General features: G+C 52.8%; 1 protein-coding gene across 1 annotated transcript; it reads left to right on the forward strand.

Moving 5' to 3' along the window:
* Positions 1-5,437: 5,437 nt before the first annotated feature.
* On the forward strand, positions 5,438-22,955 carry DRG2 (developmentally regulated GTP binding protein 2). The gene is made up of 13 exons (XM_072820880.1): positions 5,438-5,626; positions 9,188-9,348; positions 11,224-11,313; positions 11,943-12,003; positions 14,036-14,126; positions 14,778-14,850; positions 14,948-15,038; positions 15,898-15,995; positions 16,341-16,417; positions 17,651-17,739; positions 18,571-18,629; positions 21,784-21,837; positions 22,179-22,955. The coding sequence occupies exons 1-13, from the start codon at positions 5,563-5,565 to the stop codon at positions 22,263-22,265; spliced, it is 1,095 nt and encodes a 364-aa protein (XP_072676981.1). The 5' UTR covers positions 5,438-5,562; the 3' UTR covers positions 22,266-22,955.

The raw sequence follows: 22,955 nt of genomic DNA on the forward strand, positions 1-22,955 counted from the left end.
CCACAGGGAGCCCAATGTGGGACTCGATCCTAGGACCCCGGGATCATGATCTGAGCCGAAGGCGGACAATCACTGAGTCTCCTTAAAAGTCTCCTTAAACAATCACTGAGTGTTCCTTTTAAAGATGTTTTAATTTTCATTTATTTCAGAGAGAGAGCATGAGCAAGCAGGGGAAGAGACAGAGAGAGAGGGAAAGAATCTCAGGCAGACTCCATGCTGAGCACCGGGAGCCCTGACACAGGGCTCAATCACAGGATCCTGAGATCATGACCTAAGCTGAAGTCAAGAGTCCGATGCTTAACCAACTGAGCCACCCAGGAGCCCCGAGGCTGTACCATCTTTAAGCTGTGCCTCCTGCAATTGTCCTGGGCAGGGAGAGGGTCAAATGACAGGCTTCATTGGGGCCAGGTCTAGAAGGGGTAGCATTGCTTCTGCCCGTTCAGTGGCCACACCCAACTGCAAAGAGGGAAAGGTGGCCTAGCTGGGTGCCTGAGGGGACACGGAACTCAATTTGGTGAACAATGAGTCAGTCTGGGGTGCTAGAGCTGCAGGTGGAATAGGTCTGGAGGAAGAACAGGAGTTCTGCTTTGGATGCGGTTAAGTCTAAATAAATATGCATTAGACTTTCAAGTGGTGATGGATATGTGTGGATCTGCAACTCAGGAGAAAGTCTGGACTGGAGTTAAAAATATAAGAGCTCGGGACACCTGGGTGGCTCAGCAGTTGAGCACCTGCCTTCGGCTCAGGGAGTGATCCTAGAGTCCCAAGATGGAGTCCTGAGTTCTGCATTGGGCTCCCCGCAGGGAGCCTGCTTCTCCCTCTGCCTATGTCTCTGCCTCTCTCTTTCTGTGTCTCTCATGAATAAACAAATAAAATATTTAAGAAAAAAAATGTGAGAGCTGTCAGCATCTGAGTGCGGTACTTGAAACCATGAGATGCAATGAGCTCCCCAAAAGGGTGAGGGTAGACAGAGGGACCCTCCAACACAAAAGCTCATGCATAAGAGGAAGCATGGAGATGGAACAGTCAACGAGGCCAGAAGTGTGCAGCACATTGGTGTCCTAGAAGCCATATGACGGCAGTGCCTCCTGGAGGAGGGATCAACTATGGCCATAGTGCTTAGGGCTAACCATGGGGTACCGCTATGTGTAGTATTGTGGGCATTGTGTGTCATTTATACATCAATTAAAAATAAAAACATGAGCTCCTGGGTGGCCAGTGGTTTTGTGAGGGACAAATTTATTTTATTTTTAAAGATTTTATTTATTTATTTGAAAGAGAGAGAGCATGAGCAGGGGGAGAGAGAAGGAGCAGCAGACTCCCAGCTGAGCAAGAAGCCCGATGCAGGGCGCGATCCCAGGACTCTGGGATCATGACCTGAGCTGAAGGCAGATGCTTAACTGACAGAACCACCCCGGTGCCCCTATTTTATTTTTAATTGAAGTATAAATGACACAATGCTCACAATACTACATTAAATTGAGGTGTATGACATGGTGATTTGACAAGTCTATGTTATTCTGTGCTCACTACTACACAAACACTATTACAATATTCCCTGTGCTGTTTCATCCCCGTGACTTATAATTATTCCATTGGGGGGGGCGAATTATTTTATGCTATCATATATAATGACTTCTTTTTATTGTGGTAAAATATAAAATATATAAAACTTACCACTTTGGCCACTTTTAAGTATACAATTCAGCGGCATTAAGTACATTCACAATGTTGGGCAACCATCACCACTATCCATTGTTGGAATTTCCTCATCATCCCAAACAGAGATTCTGTACTCATGAAACAAAGCCTCTCCCCACTCCCTCCTTCTCAGTCCCTGGTAACCTCTAATCAATCTACTTTCTGTGGCTATGAATTTGACAGCTCTGAATATAAGTGGAATCGTATAGTATTTGTCCTTTTATACTGGTTCATTTCATGTAATGTGTCAGAATTTCCTTCTTTTTAAGGTTAAACAATCTGGGATGCCTGGGTGGCTCAGTGGTTGAGTGTCTGCCTTTGGCTCAGGTGGTGATCCCAGGGTTCTGGAATTGAGTCCCACACTGGGCTCTCCATAGGGAGCCTGCTTCTCCCTCTGCCTATGTCTCTGCCTCTCTGTGTCTCTCATGAATAATTTTTTTTTAAAAAAAGGTTAAGCAATCCTTCAGACCACATTTTGTTTATTCATTCATTTGTCAATGGACATTTGGGTTACTTCTACTTTTTGGCTACTGTGAATCATGCTGCTATGAACAAAGGCCTGTGAGTATCTCTTTGAGACTCAACTTTCAATTCTTTTAGTAGATAGCTAATATCTACCCAGGAGGCAAATCACTGGATCACATGGTAATTTTATTTTTCATTTTTTTGAGGAAACTCCATACTATTTTCTATCGTGGCTGTGCCACTCCAGTGGCACACAAGAGTTTCACTTTCTCCACACCCTCATCAACACTCATTATTTTCTGTTGGTTTTATATATATGAGGCATTTTAATGAGTGTGAAGTGATATCTTACAGTGTTTTTTAATTGTATTTATTTATTTGAGAGAGAGAGAGAGACAGCGAGAGAGCACATGAGTGGGAGGAAAGGGAGAAGCAGACTCCTCACTGAGCAGGGAGCCCAACTTGGGGCTTGATCCCAAGACCCTGGGATTGTGACTTGAGCCAAAGACAGATGTTTAACTGACTGAGCCACCCAGGCGCCCCATTGTTGGTTTTGATATACATTTCACTAATGACCAGTGATGTGAAACATTTTCTCATGAGCTTGTTGGCCATTTGTAGATCTTCACTGGAGAAATGTCTATTCAGGTCCTTTGTACATTTCAAAAATTGGGTTATTTTGTTATTGACTTTTAGGACTTTTTTCTATATTCTAGATATTAACCCTTTGTCGGGTATGTGAGTTGCAAATATTTTCTCCCATGTCATGGATTGCCTCTTTACTCTGTATCTTTTGATGGGCAGATCAAATATTTCTACAGTTCTAGTAGCAGCCTCTCCAGAATTCTGTAAACTCTATTTCAAAGATTCCTCAAATGACATGAACAAACAAGCTTTGGATTGTCACGTTTAGGTTTGGAGAATTGAGACCTTGCAAGCAGAAACGGCCAGTTGCCCAGAGAATGCCTGATATTTGGGTTGTTTCTTTTGGCTTCTGAAGTAGGAATGATTCTCATATAACTTATGAAGAAACTGAGGCCCATGGGGATTGTGACAACTACAGAGATGCCAAGACTCTTGGGAGGTGAATCATAGTTCAGAACACTTGTTTTCCCAAGTGTAAACTGGCAGTGAAGCTTGGTGGGAAATGAAGCCCAGTGAGCCACGTCACATTGAATTTTGGAGGCAGAGAAGATTTGGAGACAACTCTTGGGCCAGGACTCTTACAGACCTCCACAATGGTGTGGGCTTGTGTAGGTCCCAAAAGGCTTTCACAGAATCTTCTTTAAACCTCACTGAAACCTTTACGTGGATATATTCTTATCCATAGTCTACTATGTTATGTTATCTGCAGTCACTGGACTTGGAACTGAAAGCTTTGCTCTCAAATCTCAGCCCTCCCATTGAATGGCTTGAGCCACCAGACCAGGCACTTTGCATGGCTTGTAATCTTGCTTTGTAAAAGGTGGATAAAAATTGCAAGCTCAAAGCTTATGAAAGTCCCTCTCTAGTTCAGAGCCTGGTACATAATAAACATTCATTTTTTAAAGATTTAAAAAAATTTTTGCATGTGTATGCATGAGAGAGAGAAAGAGAGAGAGAGAGAACAAGCAGAGGAGAAGACTCCTTGCTGAACAGGAAGCCCGATGTGGGATCTTGGTAGGACCCTGAGATCTTGACCTGAGCTGAGGGCAGATGCTTAACCGACTGAGCCACCCAGGCGCCCCATAATAAACATTCAATAAGTGTGGCTGGGATCTGAGGAGGATGTGAGATCCACAGAGGAAAAAATCACTCACAATGGCTCTAGCATTCAAGAAGAACTTGTGAGCAAACAGTGTGCCTGGTGCACATTTTCATAGCAACTGCATTTTCCCATTTTTAAGATACAGAAACAGATTCAGAGAGGTTAAGCTATTTAACCAAGCTCACACTTTATGAACCTCAGATTTGAACACAGTCATTTCCAAGGACCCACTCTCTACCCCCAACTTTTTACTAAAAACACGCAGAAAAGTTGAAAGAGTAACTCAATACAAACCTACACACTGTTAACACAGGGCCACGTTAGCATGCTTTCTTTAAATGTATACATAGCTGGATCTACTTAAAGATACAAACATTAATGTCCTTTAACCCTGATATGGACTGAATGTTTATATCCCCCCAAATTCATATGTTGAAGCCCTTAAGCCTCCAGAGTGATGGTATGTGGAGATTCATCTTTGTAAGGTTATTAGGGTCAGATGAGATCACAATGGGATCAGTGCCCTTATAGAAACAGACACCAGAGAGCTCCCTCTCTCTCTTTCCCTGTGCACACACTGAGTAAACTCCATGTCAGGACAAAGGGAGAAGGTGACCGTCTGCTATCCAGGAATAGGGCTGTCACTGGAACCCAACTATACGGCACCCTGATCTCAGACTTCCAGCCTCCAGAGCAGTGAGAAAACGAAATTCTGTTGTTTAAGCCATCCAGCATGTGGTACCTTGCTATGCCAAACCAGACTAAGAAAACCCCTAAATGCCACCGGGTACATCTGCTGACGATAAAAGACATTCTCCCACATAATCACACCCAAGAAAATTAGCAATGACGCCATAATATCTATTATCCTATCCAGAATCAAATTTTCCTCAATTGTCTCAATAATGTCTTTTTATAAAGCCGCTTTTAAAACATTAACTAGATTCTAGGCAAAGTCCACACATTATATTTAATATCTTTTTGTCTACCACAGTCCCACTGCCTCGCCTCCCAACGGCACCTTCCCATCAAGGCCACTCGTCTTGTAAAATGTACCACTTTCTAGATTTGTCTGACGTTTCCTCGTGTCTAAACTCAGATACAGTATGTTTTTGGCAAGATTTCCAGTAGGAGATGCTGTGTACTTCATAATGCATCATATAGGGAGGCATCTGATGACAGGTGGTAAGGCTGAGTTGGAACACTCCGTTGATGTGGTGACGGGGATCCTCTTTCAACCTCTACACAAAGTAAGAGCCACTGGGCTTTCAACTCAGCGCTTCTTGACACCAGCAGAGTCAGCTGCGCTTGAAACCTGAAGTTCAGGGTTCATCGCCCCAGATCCCCTCTCGGTCTCCCACGCTGGGCTCCTGCCCAGCTCAGCCCCGCCCCGCCCGCCCCGCCCCGCTCCGGCCCTGAGCCGCGGGAGGGGGGGCGAGGGGGGCAGCCCGTCCGCCCAGCGGGCGGAACCAATAGTGCCTGGCACTGCGCTCGACGTCGCCCGTCCGGACTGTGAACCCGGAGCGCCGGGCGCACGAGGACGCTGTTCTCCGTGGGCTTCCGGGCGCACGCAGCTCCGCCGCCGCCGAGAGGGCGGAATTCCCGGTGTCGCTGCTGCGTCTGTCCGTGCGCCGGGCTCCGCCGCCACCATGGGGATCCTGGAGAAGATCTCCGAGATCGAGAAGGAGATCGCTAGGACGCAGAAGAACAAGGGTGAGGGCCGGCCTGGCGGGGCCTTCCTTTCTGCTCGCCTCAGTTTTCCTGTCTGTACAATGGGGGAACAACTCCAGCGCTAGAGCTGAAGCGGGCTCGAAGGCAGCAGAGAAGTGCCGGAGACGTGACCAGGTCTCCCAGCGCGCCCGAGGCAGGCAGGACCGGGCGGGGTCCGGGCCCCCGCGCGCTGGCCTGATTGCAGACGATCAATCGCTGTGAGATTGGCTCGGTGCCAGACCAGGTGGCCGAGTAGAGAAATCACAGCACGCAGCCAGCATCTGAGCCAGAGGGAGGCATGGTCGGGCTTCAAACCCGGGTCTCCTGGCTGCCGGGCCTGGGGAGTTGGTGCTGGCCCCTTTGTGCTGGAAAGCTCAGGAGACCTTTGAGGGCTACAGCCTCTCACCCAGCATCTCGGGAACCGAGGCCAGCAAGACTCGAGCCTGGCGGACCTGGGTTTGAACTCCAGCGCCACCTATACCTGCTGTGAAAGCTTGGAGAATCACTTCGCCTCTTTGAGCCTCAGTGTCCTCATCTGCAAATGGGGACAATAATCCCTGTCTCAGCTCACAGCTAAATTAAACTAGATAGTGTGTGCAAAGTACTAGGCACATGGAAAGCACTCTGTATTTAAAGTACCCCTCCCCCCCAACAGAGCACATAATAAAGGATCAAATCTGGACTTCAGATTGTAAGAGCTGGGGATGCTCACTGGAGAAGAGCAATGGGGTGAAACAAATGATGACACCCAAGAAGGCTTTCAGGAGGAGGTGGGACTTGAAACTGGTTAAGGGGAGGGTGCTCCCTATGAGGGCACTGCTGAGGCAAAAACATGGCAGTCTGGGTGAGCATGGTGTGTTCATGGGACAGTTCTAGATCTAGAACAATCTAGATCAGAGCGAGGGTCTGGAGTCACAGGTGATGCGATTGGCCGGAGTGAGTGAGGCCTGGTGCCTGACCAGTCCTGCACTGGGGTTGCAGAGGCAGGAAGCGGGAAATACCAGGTAGCTAGTCTCAGTGTCTATCCTTCCCTGGCCCTGTTTAGTTCTGGAGGCTGAGAAGTTGGGGGACTTCATTCATTATGTAAATCTTCCCTAAGCCCTTACTAAGTCTAGGTGTGAGTACAGCAGGCACATCCTTGGCCTCATGGAGCTGACTTGCCAGTGGATAGTCTGTAAACTCATAACCAGATAAACAAGATTGTTTCAGCCGGCAATAAATGCTGTGAAGACAAACCAGGATGATACAGCAAGGGTGTGAGGGGCGGGAGCTTGGCCTACTGAGGCAGAATGATCAGAGAAGACCTCCATTAGGTGGGGACATTTGAGCTGAGACCAGAATGAGAAGGAACCAGCCAGGCAACAATCTGTGGCAAAACTGTTGGCAGAGGAATGAAGCTTCACCAAGGCAGGAACAAACCCACTCTGGTCTGGGGCCAGAGTGCAGTGATGGGAAAGGAGAGGGCCAATCATGTAGGGCCTTGTAGGTTCATGGGAAAGAGTCCAAGTTGTGTTCTGAGGCAGTGGGAGCTTGTGGAGGGGTTTAAGCAGGGGAGAGACATAGTCTGATTTCTGTTTTAAAAGTTCCAGGAACAGGGGCACCTGGGTGGCTCAGTGGTTGAGTGTCTGCCTTTGGCTCAGGTTGTGATCCTGGGGTCCTGGGATCAAGCCTTGTATCAGGCTTCTTGTGGGGAGCCTGCTTTTCCCTCTGCCTATGTCTCTGTATGTCTCTCATGAATAGATAAATAAAATTTAAAAGAAAGTTCAAGGAAACAAGGAAAGTAGCAGGGAGGCTAAAGATGCTGCCACTTTGGCAGTGGTAGAAGAGGGGACGTAAAGGTGATTTCAGGATTAAGACCTAGTCGTTCCCTCCAGAGGTGCTCAGATTCTTATAAGCTGGGATGACAGAAAGGACCAGACGAACCCATTCTTGACCACTTCTTGAGCACGTCTTGCTGCCATCAATTCACTTCTTCAACTTGCTGGACATTTCTACCTGCCCAGTGCCACGGAAGCTGGGATCCTGCCCTATTTGAATTTGGGAAGAGACAAAATAGTTCCAAATAGTGATAAGAGCCATGAAGACAATAAACAGGATCGTGAAGCCAAGAGGGCCCAAGGAAGGGTGGGGGTTACTGTAAAGCATAATAACAACCGGCTGTTACTGGGTGCTTACTGTGTGCCAGTCATTGTTCTTCATGCTTTCTGTAAGCCCTATGAAAATGCAGTGGAGTGGTTTCTCCTGCTAACATCACTGCTTTGCAGAATAAGAAATTAATACACAAGAAGATGAAATAACTTTTACAAAGTTACGTGGCCAGTAATGGCAAGGTGGGGTCCAGCACGGGTTCTTCACTTCTGTGTGACATTGCCCACTGCCCCCTCCGGCTGGGTAGGGAGGCCTCTTTGAAGAGACAACATTTGGACTACATGTTGGGAAGGAGCCAGCTCTTGGAAGATAAGGTGGAAGTGGAAGGAATAGCAAATGCAAAGGTCCTGTGGCATGAATGGTGTCAGCATGCCCTGAAGAAACAAAAAGAAAGCAACTGTGACTGGGAGGGAGATGTTGAAGAAGTAGCGAGGGTTACTTAGGGTGACTTAGGGTTACCTAGCCACAGCCGCTTATGTAGGAAAGATATGTGCAACACCTCCTTTACTGTCATGAAATGCAGCTCCCCCTCAATAGTGTAACTTTTGTACACATAGAATTTGAGAAAAATCAATGCCCTAATCATAATACAAAGGAGGAGAAAAAGGAAAGTGATTTGTAATTAAAATAGCATTTATTTCAGTATTCATGTGTTGGGGCACAGCCAGGATGCAGTGATGTTATAATGAAGCAGTGAGATGTTTGCACCTCTGGCCAGAATCCCTGGGTATGTGGCAGCCACGATGCAGCTCAGTGCACCGTGTGTTGTGTTGGGGACTCAGGTACCCTATAAGATGCCCCACTGTTGGCAGATCCCAAGATAGTGGGCTCTTCTAGATAAAAGTTTCAAACAAAACATGCTAGAGTCTTTCCTTGACGTACACAGTAGTTGTATTCCTGGAAATTTCAGTGTTCCTTCACACTGTTAAAAAAAAAAGGTCCTGTGCTTTTATGTGAAATGGAATTAGGCTCTAGGCCCCAGTGATCTAACCCAGGTTTTCCCTCTGCAGGTGTCTCAGGGCTATGAAAAGTCCTATGGAATATGGGACGATTCATGGCTGTGCCACACTGACTCACACTTTGTAAGGCTGCGGGCTTCCCTGGCTCCTGCCTGATCAATGCCAATGGGGACTTCACCATCACCTGGACAACAGAATATACCCCTAGACTCCCCCAGGATCTGGTGTTGCCCCTCTTTGAGAACCACTGACTTGGGGTCATGTGGTCTCAAGGAGACTAGCTTTTATCCTAAATGAACTGAGAGGCTAAGGGGACATTCAAAGCAGAGGGGCATTCTCTTTCCTGATCTGGTTCAGGTGTCCCCAGCCAACATTTGGTTGTATAAGGGGGTGCACCTGACCCTTGGGGCTTGGCTACCCTGGATACTTACCTTCCATCTTGCTTTATGTCCTTTAGCCACTGAGTATCATCTGGGCCTCCTGAAAGCAAAACTCGCCAAGTATCGGGCGCAGCTTCTGGAACCATCCAAATCAGCCTCATCCAAAGGAGAGGGTTTCGATGTCATGAAGTCGGGTGATGCCCGTGTGGCACTGATTGGATTTCCCTCTGTGGGTAAGGTCAGTGATGGTCAGCATGGACCTTGGGGAGGAAGCAGGTTGTCTTCCAAACATGATTGTCAGGTAGAAACCGGGACTTGTGGCCAGGTTCCACAGAGGAGATGCAGTGGACCTCATTTTGTACCATGCCTGAAAAAGCCCTGACTGCTGGTTGCATTTCCAAAGCCCCTGGGTTAAAGGGGGGATACCCTGTCTCCTTCTTTCTGCATGGTTACGTTAGCCACTCCCCCCCCACCCCCCACCCCTGCCAACTGGAACGTCCCCTGCAAGGTGTTACTACAGTGGTGTGTGGAAGTCAGGCCCTGTCTGCATCTTCTTAGTGACCTTGACACCAGCGACTGTTCCTTGCCTGGGAGTTTTGTTAGCGATTGTAACACGTCAATTTTCGAGTTCTCTTCTTCCGTTCTCACTAATTAGTTGATGTTCCTCTGGGGAGTAGCACTTCTCTCATCAGTGTGGGCCCTTTGGTTAGCCTGAAAAAGTTCCCAGAAAGGCAGGACAAGTGCTTATGTGTTGCCCTTAAATGACCGGAAAGATGTTGGGATCAGAGCTGTCCCGCAGGGTGACAGGTGAGTGTTTTTAGGCTTTAATTCTTCGGGCATTGGTATGGACTCAATCAGTTTCCACCTTTTCTTGATTTTACTTCCAGCCTGCCAAGGACTTCTTCTCCAAGCCCAGGCTGGGAGAAGCACTTTTTTTGCCAAGACCCAGGTCTCCTCCCTACAGAGGCCAGACGGGATCGGGGTGTCATCCTGTGGGCCTCTGGCAATGGTCACTCGGTGTCTCAGCAGCCGTTGCTCTCTGGGCCACGCCACCTGCCCATACTTGTCTACCCTACTGGGTTTTTATCTTTGCCTGAAGTTTCTGAGAGGCCCCTAGGGCAGAGAGTTTCTGGTTTTGAGGCCAGTGTTTCTTTCATATCCTGAGGGTATGTAAGTGAGATGTACTCCCAGCCTTCCTGGTTGCCAGAGAGACAGGGTCCAGGTGGCCCTGTCAAAACTGCATCCCAAAAAAAAAAAAAAAAAAAAAAAAAAAAAACTGCATCCCAGGCTTTTTGTTCCTGGTGCTCTGCTGATGAGGATGGGGGCGGGGGCAGGGCTGGGTTACTTCCCCTTCTGGCTCTGCCCATTGCTTTGCTGGCCTTCGGGGCTACTACATCCGTTGCTAGGGTCTCGCCATGCTCTGGCTTGGCACACCATGTGCCTTATCACCTCCTTTAACCCCACGTATCCCCACATGGTGGGGACCGAGCAGATGGCCAGCATGTACTTGAAGGACTCAGAAACTCAGAGGAAGAAGTTTCTTGCCCAGGGAAGCCAGGTCTCTCTAACTCTCAGCCAAGGCACGGCTCTGGTCCCACAGTGAACTGTGGCCTGAGTGTTCCCATCCTTCCTAGATCCTTCAGATCCTTCCCATCTTACCCCTTCCTGCCTTGCAACACCTTGTCCTGCCATCTGGCTCTGTCTCAGACCACATCTGTCTCCTTGCACATTTCACCCCTCCCTGGGTGAGCAGCCACTTTGGGTGCCATGGGCTGTTGCCTGCTGGAAGCTCTCTGGGGTCCAGGCGGGGCTGGAGGGTTTGGTAGAGCTAGGGAGGGGGCCCTGATTTAGAAACCAGTACCCTGCATGCCCCCTGAGACAGGCCTTGAGGCCTCTGAGGAACAGAGTGGCCCTCTGGTACCCTGTTGCCCTGGGCAGGGCCAGAGGTGACATTTCCAGCTCCTGTTTTCTTTATAACTACCCCAGGTCCCCATGCTGAGGCTGAGGAGGGAGTCTCTGTGCAGCCTACATCCAGCAGGCTCCTGGCCCATGGGGATTCTCCTGGGAGGCTGGGACAAGACTCCTCACTGCAATGACCTCCTTTCTCTCCTAGTCCACTTTCTTGAGTCTCATGACCTCCACAGCCAGCGAAGCCGCATCCTATGAATTCACAACCCTGACATGTATCCCTGGGGTCATTGAAGTAAGTTGGGGTGTGTTGGATTCCAGAAGGGAAAGGGTATGTGCTTGGGTTTGCAGTTGTGAGTATGGACATCATGTGTGGGTGTCCCCATGGAGGGGAAAGGCTCTGAACTGAGCTGCTTTGCCCTTAAGCACTGGTCCTTCTGAGGATTCTGGCTGCCGAGACCCCAGAGATGCCCAGCTGGTCCTGGAATCCTGATTGGTTCTGGGAATCGGGCCAGCCCATGGCAGCTCTCCCTTGGACCCCTTTATGTTCCACCGTCCCACACCATCCCAGCTTGGGTCACTTGTTGCTGGTTGGCTGGATCCCTCCATCTTCTATGAAGCTTCAGAGCCTGGGGTAGCTGGGGTTCCATGGCCCGGAGCCTCCCTGATGAAGAGAGTTTTTTGTGAAGTACTGTTACCAGTGAACAGTGTTGTAGGATCATAAAGATTCAAGAGCCCTTCCCTGGTGGCTCCTCAGCTCTCAGGATATGGTCTTTACCAGGCTGAAATGGTGACCTGGCCCCAGAGACCAGGCCCTGGGTTTCCCACAACCCCTGAAGTGCAGGCTGTTGTAGGTGTCTTGGGGTGAGGCAGACCCTTCCTACAGTGACTCCTCCTTACCTGACCTTCTCTTCCACATCCTAGTATAAAGGAGCCAATATCCAGCTCCTGGACCTTCCTGGGATCATCGAAGGTGCAGCACAAGGTAGGATATGGGGACAGGCGTGTGGGATCCCGGGTGGATCTCGGCACCCCAGCTCGCCGTCTTCTAGAGGATGTTGGGTGTATTGTGAAAATCAGACATGGCTGGGGGCTTGATGGGGTAGGGGGAGGCTCACACCTCTCCTACTGCTCCGTGCTGTGGACTTCAGGGCCTCTGACCTCATATGGTCCTGGCTGGTCCCATCTTAAAGCCGAGGAAACTGAGGCCCAGTTTGCTAAAGTGATTTGCCCAAGGTCACATAGCTCACCTGACAGGTTTGAATTCCCTCTTCTATTCCATGGTCTCCCCCACACCCCTGGAGGATCCCCTGCAAGGAATGGACACTTATCAGCTGGCTAGCTCAGACCATGCTCCTGGTCCAGGAGCCCTGGCCTTTGTCATTTTGTTTTTGTTTTTTGAGATGGGAACATGCCTATGGCGTCTGGTGGCAGGTGGTGGGGCCTGCAGCCTCATAGAGACGGTAACCAGCTAATGGTTATCTGGCACTGGCCGAATGCCAGGCTGTGTGCTGGCCATTGTCTCAACCTCAGATAGCCCTGTTACTTAGCAAGTGTCAGCATTTCCTTTTCATAGCCGGGAGGAATGTTGGGGATGATAGGTAAAAGGTCTGCCCTAAACCACTGTTCACCCACTAAGTGGCAGAGCCAGGCTTGGCACCCATTTCTGTGGCTCTGTGGCTCCAGCTTGGCCGGGCATCAGGGCCTCCTCCCTAGGGGTCTAGTTGCCATTATCTCCTCTGCACCCTCCCTTACCCTCTGTCCTCATCAGGGTGAAGTCTTGCCTGCTTGGATTGGAGCAGGGGGAGTGGTGCTGGTCCCCCAGGAACCTGCTGTCCCAGCTAGCATTGGGGAGCCTGGGGATGGTCTGGCCACTGTGGGGAAGTGTGCAGGTAGCATCACGAGGCAGCTGGCCCATGAGCATCACTGAGCCCAATGCTCTCATTCTCAGAAGAGTGAGGCAGGTCATGTTGACACCTATACTACTTAGGTCCTAGTGCTGTGACCTTGGCAGGGTGCCTGACTTCTCTGGTGGTCGAATAACCACAGAGTCTGATCTTTATGTGGCAGTTGCTAAAGTACCTCTTCCTTAGGGTGTCTTGTGTGATCTTTTCTCAAACTTTTTTTTTTCTTTTTTTAATTTATTTATGATAGTCACAGAGAGAGAGAGAGAGAGTGGGGGGGGGGGGGCGGGCAGAGACATAGGCAGAGGGAGAAGCAGGCTCCATGCACCGGGAGCCCGACGTGGGATTCGATCCCGGGTCTCCAGGATCGTGCTCTGGGCCAAAGGCAGGCGCTAAACCGCTGCACCACCCAGGGATCACTTGTGTGATCTTTTCTATAGCCCTTGGAGTGGGGGTAGATTATATCATCTGATTCTAGAAAGGGTACACATGTTGAAATCCTAATACCCCACTAGGTTTGTGATTTTTTTTTTTTTAAGATTTTATTTATTCATGAGAGACACACAGAGAGAGAGGCAGAGACAGGCAGAGGGAGAAGCAGGCTCCATGCTGGAAGCCTGATGTGGGACTCGATCCTGGGACTCTGAGATCATGCCCTGAGCCAAAGGCAGATAGATGCTCAACCGCTGAGCCACCCAGGGATCCGTAGCTTTGTGATCTTGGGCAAGTGATTGAGTATCTCTGAACCAGGTCTTGGTTTTCTCGTTTGTAAAATGGGCATGATTATGCTGCCTGTATAGGGTAGTTTTGAGGATTAAGTGAAGAAATGTTCATGAAGCACTTAGCATGAGGCCTGCCTCACAGTAGTAGCAGGGGGAGAATGTTACCTCTCATAAGGTGGTGATGTCAGATTACTTTCTATAACAAGTGTCCGTGAGTGAAAGGGCACATGGATTACAGAGCAATGCCAAGGAGATCCCAGCCCAGGGGTGGCATATGGCAGAGACAATGGTGGCACCATAAAGGACAGGAGTCTGGGGCCCCGTGGGCTGGTGGGGGTCACGTGGGGTGTTCCTCTGTCACTGTATGACCATGTCCCTTCCACTGGTCCAGGGAAAGGCCGTGGCCGGCAGGTGATTGCTGTGGCGCGCACGGCTGACGTCGTCATCATGATGCTGGACGCCACCAAGGGAGAAGTGCAGAGGTCTGCAGGGTGGTACAGGGGGCAGGCTAATACATCTGGGGAGGTCCCTGGGCGTGGTCATGGGACACCGCAGCTCCAGCTGCTCTGTCTCTGAACTCATGATGGGTGGTCCAGGGGGTGCTTGGGCCTCTTACATGTGGGAGCAGCGGCAGGCCTGTCCCCAGGCTAACCCTGTGCAGTCAGCCTGGAACATTTCTCTGAGAGGCTTACATGTAGCATGGTAATGTCTGGAGACCAAAGACTGTGGTGTGCCATGCCGGTAGAAGCCTGTGCCACCAGCCCCTTGCTGGCACAGGCCATCCTGGCTCTGGCTCCTGCCCACAGAGGCTGAGGTGCCTCAGTTGCTGCCCAGAACCCACCAGGAGCCCAGCCCTAGGCAACAGAAGCCTTATTCATGCCCTGACCTGCTGGCTAAGGGCACACCAGGCCTCCCTCTGCATGCCAGTTGCAGACTCAGCCAAACTCCCCTTGGACTAGACAGAAGGTCCAGAGGTTCCACCTCAGCAGCTCGGTTGTTAGGTTGTTCTGGGTTCCTAATGGTGGGTAGGAAGGTGTTGGTCTCCCTTTGGGTGGGAGGGGCTTCCTATGTACCGTGGAAGCCGTTCATCCGGCCCCTGGGTGCCTGTGAAGGCTCATGGGGACTCTACCCAGGTCTCTGCTGGAGAAAGAACTGGAATCCGTAGGCATCCGCCTGAACAAACACAAGCCCAACATCTACTTCAAGGTGAGGCCCTCTCACCTGCAGGCCAGGCCTGGGCAGCTTTGGGACTATTGCAGCTGCCCCTTTGTGAGCAGCTCCCCCTTCCTCTCTTCTCCTCCAGCCCAAGAAAGGTGGTGGCATCTCCTTTAACTCAACAGTCACACTGACCCAGTGCTCAGAAAAGCTGGTGCAGCTGATTTTGCACGAGTACAGTATCCTTTTCAAAAGCAGCCAGGGAGGGGCAGTGTGAGAAGGCAGCCTTGGTGGCCCAGGATGCTAGCATACACACCCCAAGCCACCCCGCATCCACCTGAGCAGCTGCTAGGAAACCTGCAGCCCAGTGACACAGGGCACTTTCTGTCCCCCTTGCCTCTGTGCTTACCAAGCTGCAGGCTAGCTGGGCCACAGCTGTGTACTCAGCAGTGGCTTCCTGACTCCCTGCCAGGTTCTAGGCATCGGCAGCGAGTCACATCTAGAAGGGAGATGAGACTAGTGAGGGAAACAGCCCCTAAGGACAGGGTTCCTAGCCTGAGCAGGCCTCAGACCCCGGGGCCTGGCTGTTCACCGCTAAAGTAACGTTGGGGGCCAGGTGAGTCTCTGGAGGGCCCTGGAAGACAGGACAGGGCCCCAGAGGCAGAGGAGCTCAGCATATGAAGAACGTACCATGGGACAGTCTGTCTGTAAGGTTCTGAGCCCCCTGTCACCACAGCTGTGCAGGCAGAGGCAAGGTGGCCTCCAGAGGAGAGCTTTGCACGCGGGAAGGTGGGTTAGACCAGTGCTTGCAGGCAGCACTCCTGGCACTGAAGCCTGGAGTTCCACTGAGATTTTGGGCAAGTACGCTTTTCTTCTTGCCCAACAGTGAAGATTGCACTGATTGAAACCTTATACAGTGTGGTTGCTTTTGAAAAAAAAATGAGGGCGTTCCCCAAACTTTACCATCTTACAAAACCTCCAAAGCAGATGACCTCTGAGGTCCCTTACGGCGCAGTTTCTTGGCTGGCCTTTCCAGTGGGGACATAGCCTCACAAGGGGCTGCTGGTGGACAGGTGGCCCTTAATCAGAGCCCCTCAGAGATCTTCAACGCGGAGGTGCTGTTCCGAGAAGACTGCTCCCCGGACGAATTCATTGATGTGATTGTAGGCAACCGCGTGTACATGCCTTGCTTATATGTAAGTGGCACCAGCCCCCAGGGTGTGCGTGTGGGAGGGGAGCTTGCCTGGGGCTTCCCAGAGGAGCAGAAAGAGCCTGGAGCTACCCCCTCCTCCCCTGGGGGCTGCGTGAGGCTTGCAGACCTGTTTAGCCTGACCCTGGGGTTTTAGCCCAGCCTTCCCTGCTGGGGTTGGACAGTGGCCTCAGGCCCCTGCAGCCTTTCCCCATCCTTGAGGCAACAAGGGCAGAGGGCCGAGGCGCACAAGGAGGAACTGTGGCCTGCGCCGAGGCATCTGGGGACCTGTTTCCTGCACTTCTTTGTTTCTTTCCTTCCCCAACTCCTACCTCCACCTTCTCAATCCCAGGTTTATAACAAAATCGACCAGATCTCAATGGAAGAAGTGGATCGCCTGGCCCGGAAGCCCAACAGCGTGGTCATCAGGTAAGGCTCCCAGCACCTGGCTGCCCTGCTGTCCTGTGTGTGCAAGCTGGTCAGGCTTCCCGGCCACCTTGGCCAGGCAAATCCCCATCTCCCATGCCTCACAGGGCAAAGGGGATGATCTCAGTAACGGCTTTGACCTGCCCCTGGGTCTGGATCAGCCCGGGAAGAGTGAGTGATGTGGGGTGGGCTCTGGTTAAGAAAAAAGAAGGTAAATAGTACCACCAAGGTAGATGGTTAATTGTTAAGAGGCTTTGAAGGCTAGTAGTTAATCTCAGACCTCAGAAACCCTAAGACTGAGCCAGCTGCTCCTGATCCTCTGGAAGGTGCGGCTGTGGGGCTTCCACCACAGCTGAGGGGCTTCTACTACGGCTGAAGTCCTCAGCGGGGTTGGGGCTGTCCAGGCCCTGCCCTGGCCTTTCTGGGGGCGGGGGGTCCTGGGAGTGCCACCTGCACGGCCGGCTGACCGCTGTTGGTTCACTCCTCACCAACCCTGCAGATTCCTCGCTTGGAGCAGCCTGAGTTGCAGGCTTCGCTCTGCTGGCTGCCCAGCTCAGACAAGGCACTCTGTAGCCTCACAGTGAGGCTTGGCTTACGGGGAGCAGGGTGCTGAGTGACCAATTGGGGGTTACTCGTGCAAATGAAGGGTAAGAGTCCTGGACCATCTCCTGGGCACTGCCAGCTACCGCCAAGAGCAACAGAGAGCAGCCGTCCTTTCTGAAGGACTGCCTCAGTTTTCTCCTGCTGCTGCATCCCAGGCTCCCTGCAGGGGCTGCCAGAGGACAGGCTGGTCCTCAGGGCATGAGGTCACATCCACATCACACCTTCCCCTGCTGTGCTCACCACACATCAGTGGAGGTCAGAGGACCCACTCAAGGTCATGCCACTGCACACAATCAAGCGGGGGGCCGTCCCATCACCGTATGCCTGTCGGTTTCTCTCGGCAGCTGTCGGGAGGGAAGGCCCCCTCCAGGCGCCCTGTCCTGGGCTCTCCACAGAGCTCAGCTGCCTCTCCTGGGGGTGATCGTGGTTGTGACTAAGAGCGCTGGCAGCTGAAGTGTCAAGCTGCCACCAGATCTGCGGGCTTGGTTCCCCACGGGTGCCAGCTGGGCCATGCTGGCCCCTGTGCCCAGGCCAGCCAGAGGGAGATTGTCCTCTGTAAGAGTGAGAAAGCAGGGAGCCCTAGTCACTGAGCCCATGGTGTCTGCTCTGACTGGTCACCTTCCTCCCTGGCAGCTGCGGCATGAAGCTGAACCTGGACTACTTGCTTGAGATGCTTTGGGAGTACTTGGCCCTGACCTGCATCTACACTAAGAAGAGAGGACGTGAGTTAGGCGGCGTGTGGCCCAAGAAACAGGCTGAGTCACCGTCCCTAGAAGGCTGCCAGGCTCTGCGCATAGCGCAGTGCCTCTGGCTCAGCTCATCCTGTACAGATCACAGCTTTTCTCCCATCTCAGAGCTGGCACTGCCCTCTGCCCTGGGATGCTGGAGACCTGAGCTGAGCCTTTACAGTAAAGAATGTCACTTTCTGGGGCTGCTGGTCTTGAGGATGCCTCCGGTGGGGGGCGGAGGGGGAGGGCTGTGGGCTAGAGGCCATCCTGTGGTTCCCCATGGTCTACAGTAATAATCCCCCTTCCAGCCTCCCTTAGCAGGAGCAAGCTCCCTGGGTCAGGACTTGAGGACTTGAGGCATGTGAATACAAAGGAACCTTCACCATGTCCCCGCCCCCCGATGGCACACCTCACACAACCTGTGACCTTGTGACTGAGTTCTGGCAGTTTGCGTGGCCTTGACCTTGTCAGCAAGGGAGTTGCTGCAGGTGCCCCTGACTGGTTGCCAGCCGCTGTCATGTCTTACGAGTTCTGTCCACATGCTCCACGTGGCTGGACTTAGGGCTCTCGTGGCTGAAGGGGTTGCAGGCTGTCTGAGTCCTGGACTTGGATTCATGTTGATTTTCCATGTTAAAGTCAAGGTTGCAGAACACTGCAGAAGGATCTGTAGCGAGGGTGTGCCAAATGGTGAGGGGAAGGTTAAGCCAAGGCTGAGGCCTGGAAGGGCCTCTGCCCACTGATGGAAGGCAACCGCACAGCAGCTTGGGGTCACGGCTGTGGCTGCCTCCCTGCCCCCCTCCCCCATCCCCATCTCTACCTTTGCAGAGAGGCCAGACTTCACAGATGCCATCATCCTCCGGAAGGGGGCCTCCGTGGAGCATGTGGTGAGTTGCTGACACTTGTGCGGACAGCAGGTCAGGGAGGTCTCCGATCCCCCTGCGGGCTTTTGCTGAAGGTTCTCCCAGCCCTCAGCTGACCTGGGTGACACCTGCGGCCTTAGCAGAGTGGCTATGGGTGGGCTCGGGAATTAGACCTGGGGTGGTATCCCAGCTACCCTTCCTACCTGCATTGCGAGCCTCCAGGCCTCCCTCAGGGGCAGCGATGATACTGCCTACTGCAGTGGTGGCTAGGGGGTAGCCTTGGATGAGGGCCAGCATGTGAAGCACCTGGCAGAGCCACAGCTGTTCGGGGACTCTGCCCCGGGGCATTTCTGTGTTACCTCTGAGGTGTGTTACCCCATTGCTGGCCTACAGCTCAGAGTTGCCACCTCCATGCCCTTGGCCCCTACTGGCTTCCTGTCCCCCAGTCAGCCTCCTGCAGCCCTCCCTGTTCCCACATCCCACCCCCACCTCCACCCCCACCCCCCAGCCCAGGATGGCTTTGAATGCTTTTTGCACTCCATGCACATTTACTGACAGCGACAGTAAACAAAGCAGCCCCAGGTCCAGCCAGAACAGGGTCCTTTGGGGTCAACAGTTGCCAGACACCCAATCCCAGAACTAAGAAGTCACACAAAAGGGGGAGTGCAACAAAGCAGAGGAACAGGGAGTGGCTCTGAGTCTACACGGAGAGGCCAGATGGTCTCAGGGGAGGTGACCTGATTGGGCCAGTAGACCAAGGAGGACCTGACCATGAAGAGTTAGGGGTGGTAGAAGCCCTCCTAGGCAGGGGAACAAGGTTTACAAACGTCCTGAGGCAGAGGGGCTCTGGCCTGAAGGTGCATTTCCCCGTCTAGAGTTTTGTAGCAGGCCCATATGTCACCTGTCCCCAGAATGTGACCCTGCACCATCTTTGACGAAGGCATATGGGCCTCGCAGGAACAGATGATGGCCCAAGAGCCTGGGACAATGTTCCAGTTTACACAGGCATCTTAAGGCTTTGTTTTTGGGGGTTTTGTTTTCCATCTAGCTCATTTCTTCTCAGGATCTGTACCGTGGACAGGTGGTGGGCTGGCCTGCAGGCTGGGCTCACACATCCGTTCTTTGAACAAGCCCAGCCTGAGGCCCCTGCCTGCTAGATGCCCCAATACAAACAGGCAGGACTCAGACTTGAAGGCTAGTGTGCCTGGCAGAAGCCACATCCCTTAGGTCACCCATAAGGAGCTCTGTGGGGGCATCCTGGTCCTTACAAGCCTGTGTCAGAACCTGTGACTGAGATGTCCCCATGTGCTGGCCCTCTGTGGGCTTACCCTACACCTGTGGCTACTTCCATTCCCTCCACACTGTCAGGCCCTGGCTTCTTGTCCACAAGCATGTAGGGCTTCAGCCACTTGCAGAAAGAAAAGTGGGAGAAAGCAGGAGAATGGTTTTCTAGGCAGGGGGAATAAGAGGTACAAAGGCCCAGAGGCAGGAGCGAATGTGGGGAATGCTGGCTGTTGGTCATCTGCTACACAAAGGGTCAGAGGCAGGAGGTACTAGAGACCCAAGGGTGAGAAGGGCCCAGTGGGTGGAGAGGGGCTTCAGGGGCTTGGCTCCAGAGCCTGGACTCTATTCCAGAGAGGCTTTGCTCTTCAGTGGTCACCTCCTCCCTGCTCACAGGTTCCTCCCCACAGATGCCTCCCTCCTGGGGCACCCACCTATCCCAGCTGCCACAGGGTATGTGAGAAGGCCTGCCTAGATGTTGACACCAGGGACCCAAAATAGATGAACCAGGTAGCATTGGAGCCAGGCAGACCCAGGGTCATACCCCATCTCCCCCATACTGTATCAGCCTCCCTGTGCCTCAGTTTCCTCTTCTGGGAGTAAGTGACCCCCAGCCCCAGGGCCTTTGTAATGCACCCAGCCTAGGCCCCGGTATGTATTCAGTGAGAGTTGACGATAGCCTTGCCTCCAAAACAGTTGAGGGCCATAAGCCCCCAAAGCAGAGAGGACTTTGCAGAGCTCTGGGGAGTGAGAGGCGCAGTGGGCACAGAGGAGGAGTCTTTCCATCATCAACAATATGATCTCTCCTATAGTAGGAAAGATGGCCTCAGATGACCTTCCACTGTCCCCATTGCTAGAGACACAAGTACAGAGAAGCGATGCTCTCCAGGTTCCTGGGTAAACGGCCCCTACTGATAATACTTGACCTTAGTGTCGCATATGCCAAGGCATGATGGGGCCTGTGGCAAACTGGGGAGTGCACGCCCTGACCACCTCGAGGATGTAAGTGCCAGCCCAGTGCTCCCAAAGCTGTCAGGGTACCAGGAGGATCCCTGTGACTGCAGCCTTGCTTTGTGAATCTTCCCAGTGGGCTTAGTTTTGTTGGTGCTGATCTAGAAAATAGTGTTGGAAGTAATTGCGTGGGTATCTGTGCTCATGGCTGGCAGCGGGGTCCAGCCCACCATGGCCAGCTGGAGGAGGCCCAGAGCAGGTGGGTGCCGATTTCTGCTCAGGAAAGGTTCCTACAGGCTCAGCGTCCCCACAGGAGCTGGGCTGAGGCGTCGGGGTTCTGACCAGGACCTATAAGGCTTGCAGGCATGTGGGAGGAGAGGCCACACCTCATGGCCTTCTCCCCAGCCCCCCTCCACTGCGCCTGCTCCACTCTGCAACCAGGGGCGCCCTGGACTCGGGAGAAGATCTGGCTGCCCCTCCAAGTCCCCTGCTTCCAGCTTCCTTTAAGAGCTCTGGGATTCCTGTGGTAGGGGTGGATGATGCCTTGGGTGGAGGCTCCAGGTCCCATGACCTGGTGTGGTGACTGCAGGCTGAGGTGAGATATCCTGAACCCCCCCCCCCCCCCCCACCACCACCACCTGAAGGGAGCATCTGTCAGGGCTGTCAGTCAGCTAAGGCCAGCGGAAGGCTGCTGACAGCCAGATCAGACCTCCTTCAGAGGCTTCGAGAATACTCCTAACGGGCACCACAGCCTTTGGGCCACCCTGGGAGTGGGAGCATCAAAAAGGCCTCCAGCCATGAACAACCTGCCTGTGGTCTTCACAAGGCCTGAGCATCTGCCTGGGGAATTGCTACTTCTCAGCACATCCTCGGGCTGGGGCATGTGGCCAAGCTCAGTGGGCTCGGGTAGAGACTCCTCTCACTGTCACTCTCTCCCACCCTCCAGTGCCACCGCATCCACCGGTCGCTCGCCAGCCAGTTCAAGTACGCGCTGGTGTGGGTGAGTCTCTGGGCAGGAGATGGGCGGGGGGCATGCCCAGCATCGCCCCTGCACCGGGCAGGAGCAGGGCATTCATGCTGCTCTGCATGGTGTCCCAGCTCACGGGGTGTACCTGCTGGCCCCCACTGCCTCTCTCACTTTGGGATCCAGGGGTGGCCAGACCACTGGGGACATCCCCCAGAATGAGGGCAGTCTGCCAGTGCCAGGACCCCCCACTTCAGTCTCTGGCATTCTGGGGTGTAGGCACACCTACACCGGCCCACCTTCTTCCTGTAGTAGCTATACCAGGCTTGGCCTTGCTCCTTACAGAGGCTGATGTGTCCCCTTTGTTCCTCACCCAGGGCACCAGCACCAAGTACAGCCCGCAGCGGGTGGGCCTGACCCACACCATGGAACATGAGGATGTCATCCAGATTGTCAAGAAGTAGTGCCTCCTGCTGGGCCCCCTGCCTGCCCACCCTGTGTCCCCAGGAGTCGGACCCAGCCAGACACACCAAAGCCCAAACAGGAAATACATACAAATACATACACCCCAGGAAGGGGTCTCTCAAGTCTCTGCTGTTTCTGGAAGTTTCTTCAGTAGGCAGATGATGAAGAGTGTATTGGGGCAGAGGGACATGGTTGGGGGACTTTGGCCAGTCTGGTGGCATTTCCCATGAGACTGGCCTCTCAGATGGGGGTTCTGTGTTTAGAACCCTGGGCCTGTGCCCTACCCTGTAGCCAGAGCCTAATGCAGACGGCTTGCTCAGTGCTGGGCTAGGAGCCGAGCCTGTCCGGGGCCCTGGAAACTGGTTTCTGTTGGGGCACCTTGTGCCTTCAGTGCCTGCCGGCCTCTCTGGCAGTCAGGGAGGGGCCCTCCTGGGATAGACCCTCTGCCCTGCCCCAGGGCTGCTCCATGGTGGCTGTAAGCCCCAGCTCATGCCCTCCTTAGCCCCAGGAGTCCTGAAGTCCTGCCCTCCCAGGGCAGCCCCTGCCCAACACAGACCCCAGGACCCAGGGCCCACACAGACACCTGGAGTGGAGGCTTTGGTGTTTGGTTTCTGTACGTTTTTTCGAAGCCCCTGGTCTCGGCTCTCCTTTCAAAATAAAGAGTGAAAACAGTTCTTGTTCAGACTGAG

Source organism: Canis lupus, chromosome 3 (genome assembly GCF_048164855.1).
Source record: "Canis lupus baileyi chromosome 3, mCanLup2.hap1, whole genome shotgun sequence".
In the NCBI taxonomy this organism is placed as follows: Eukaryota; Metazoa; Chordata; class Mammalia; order Carnivora; family Canidae; genus Canis; species Canis lupus.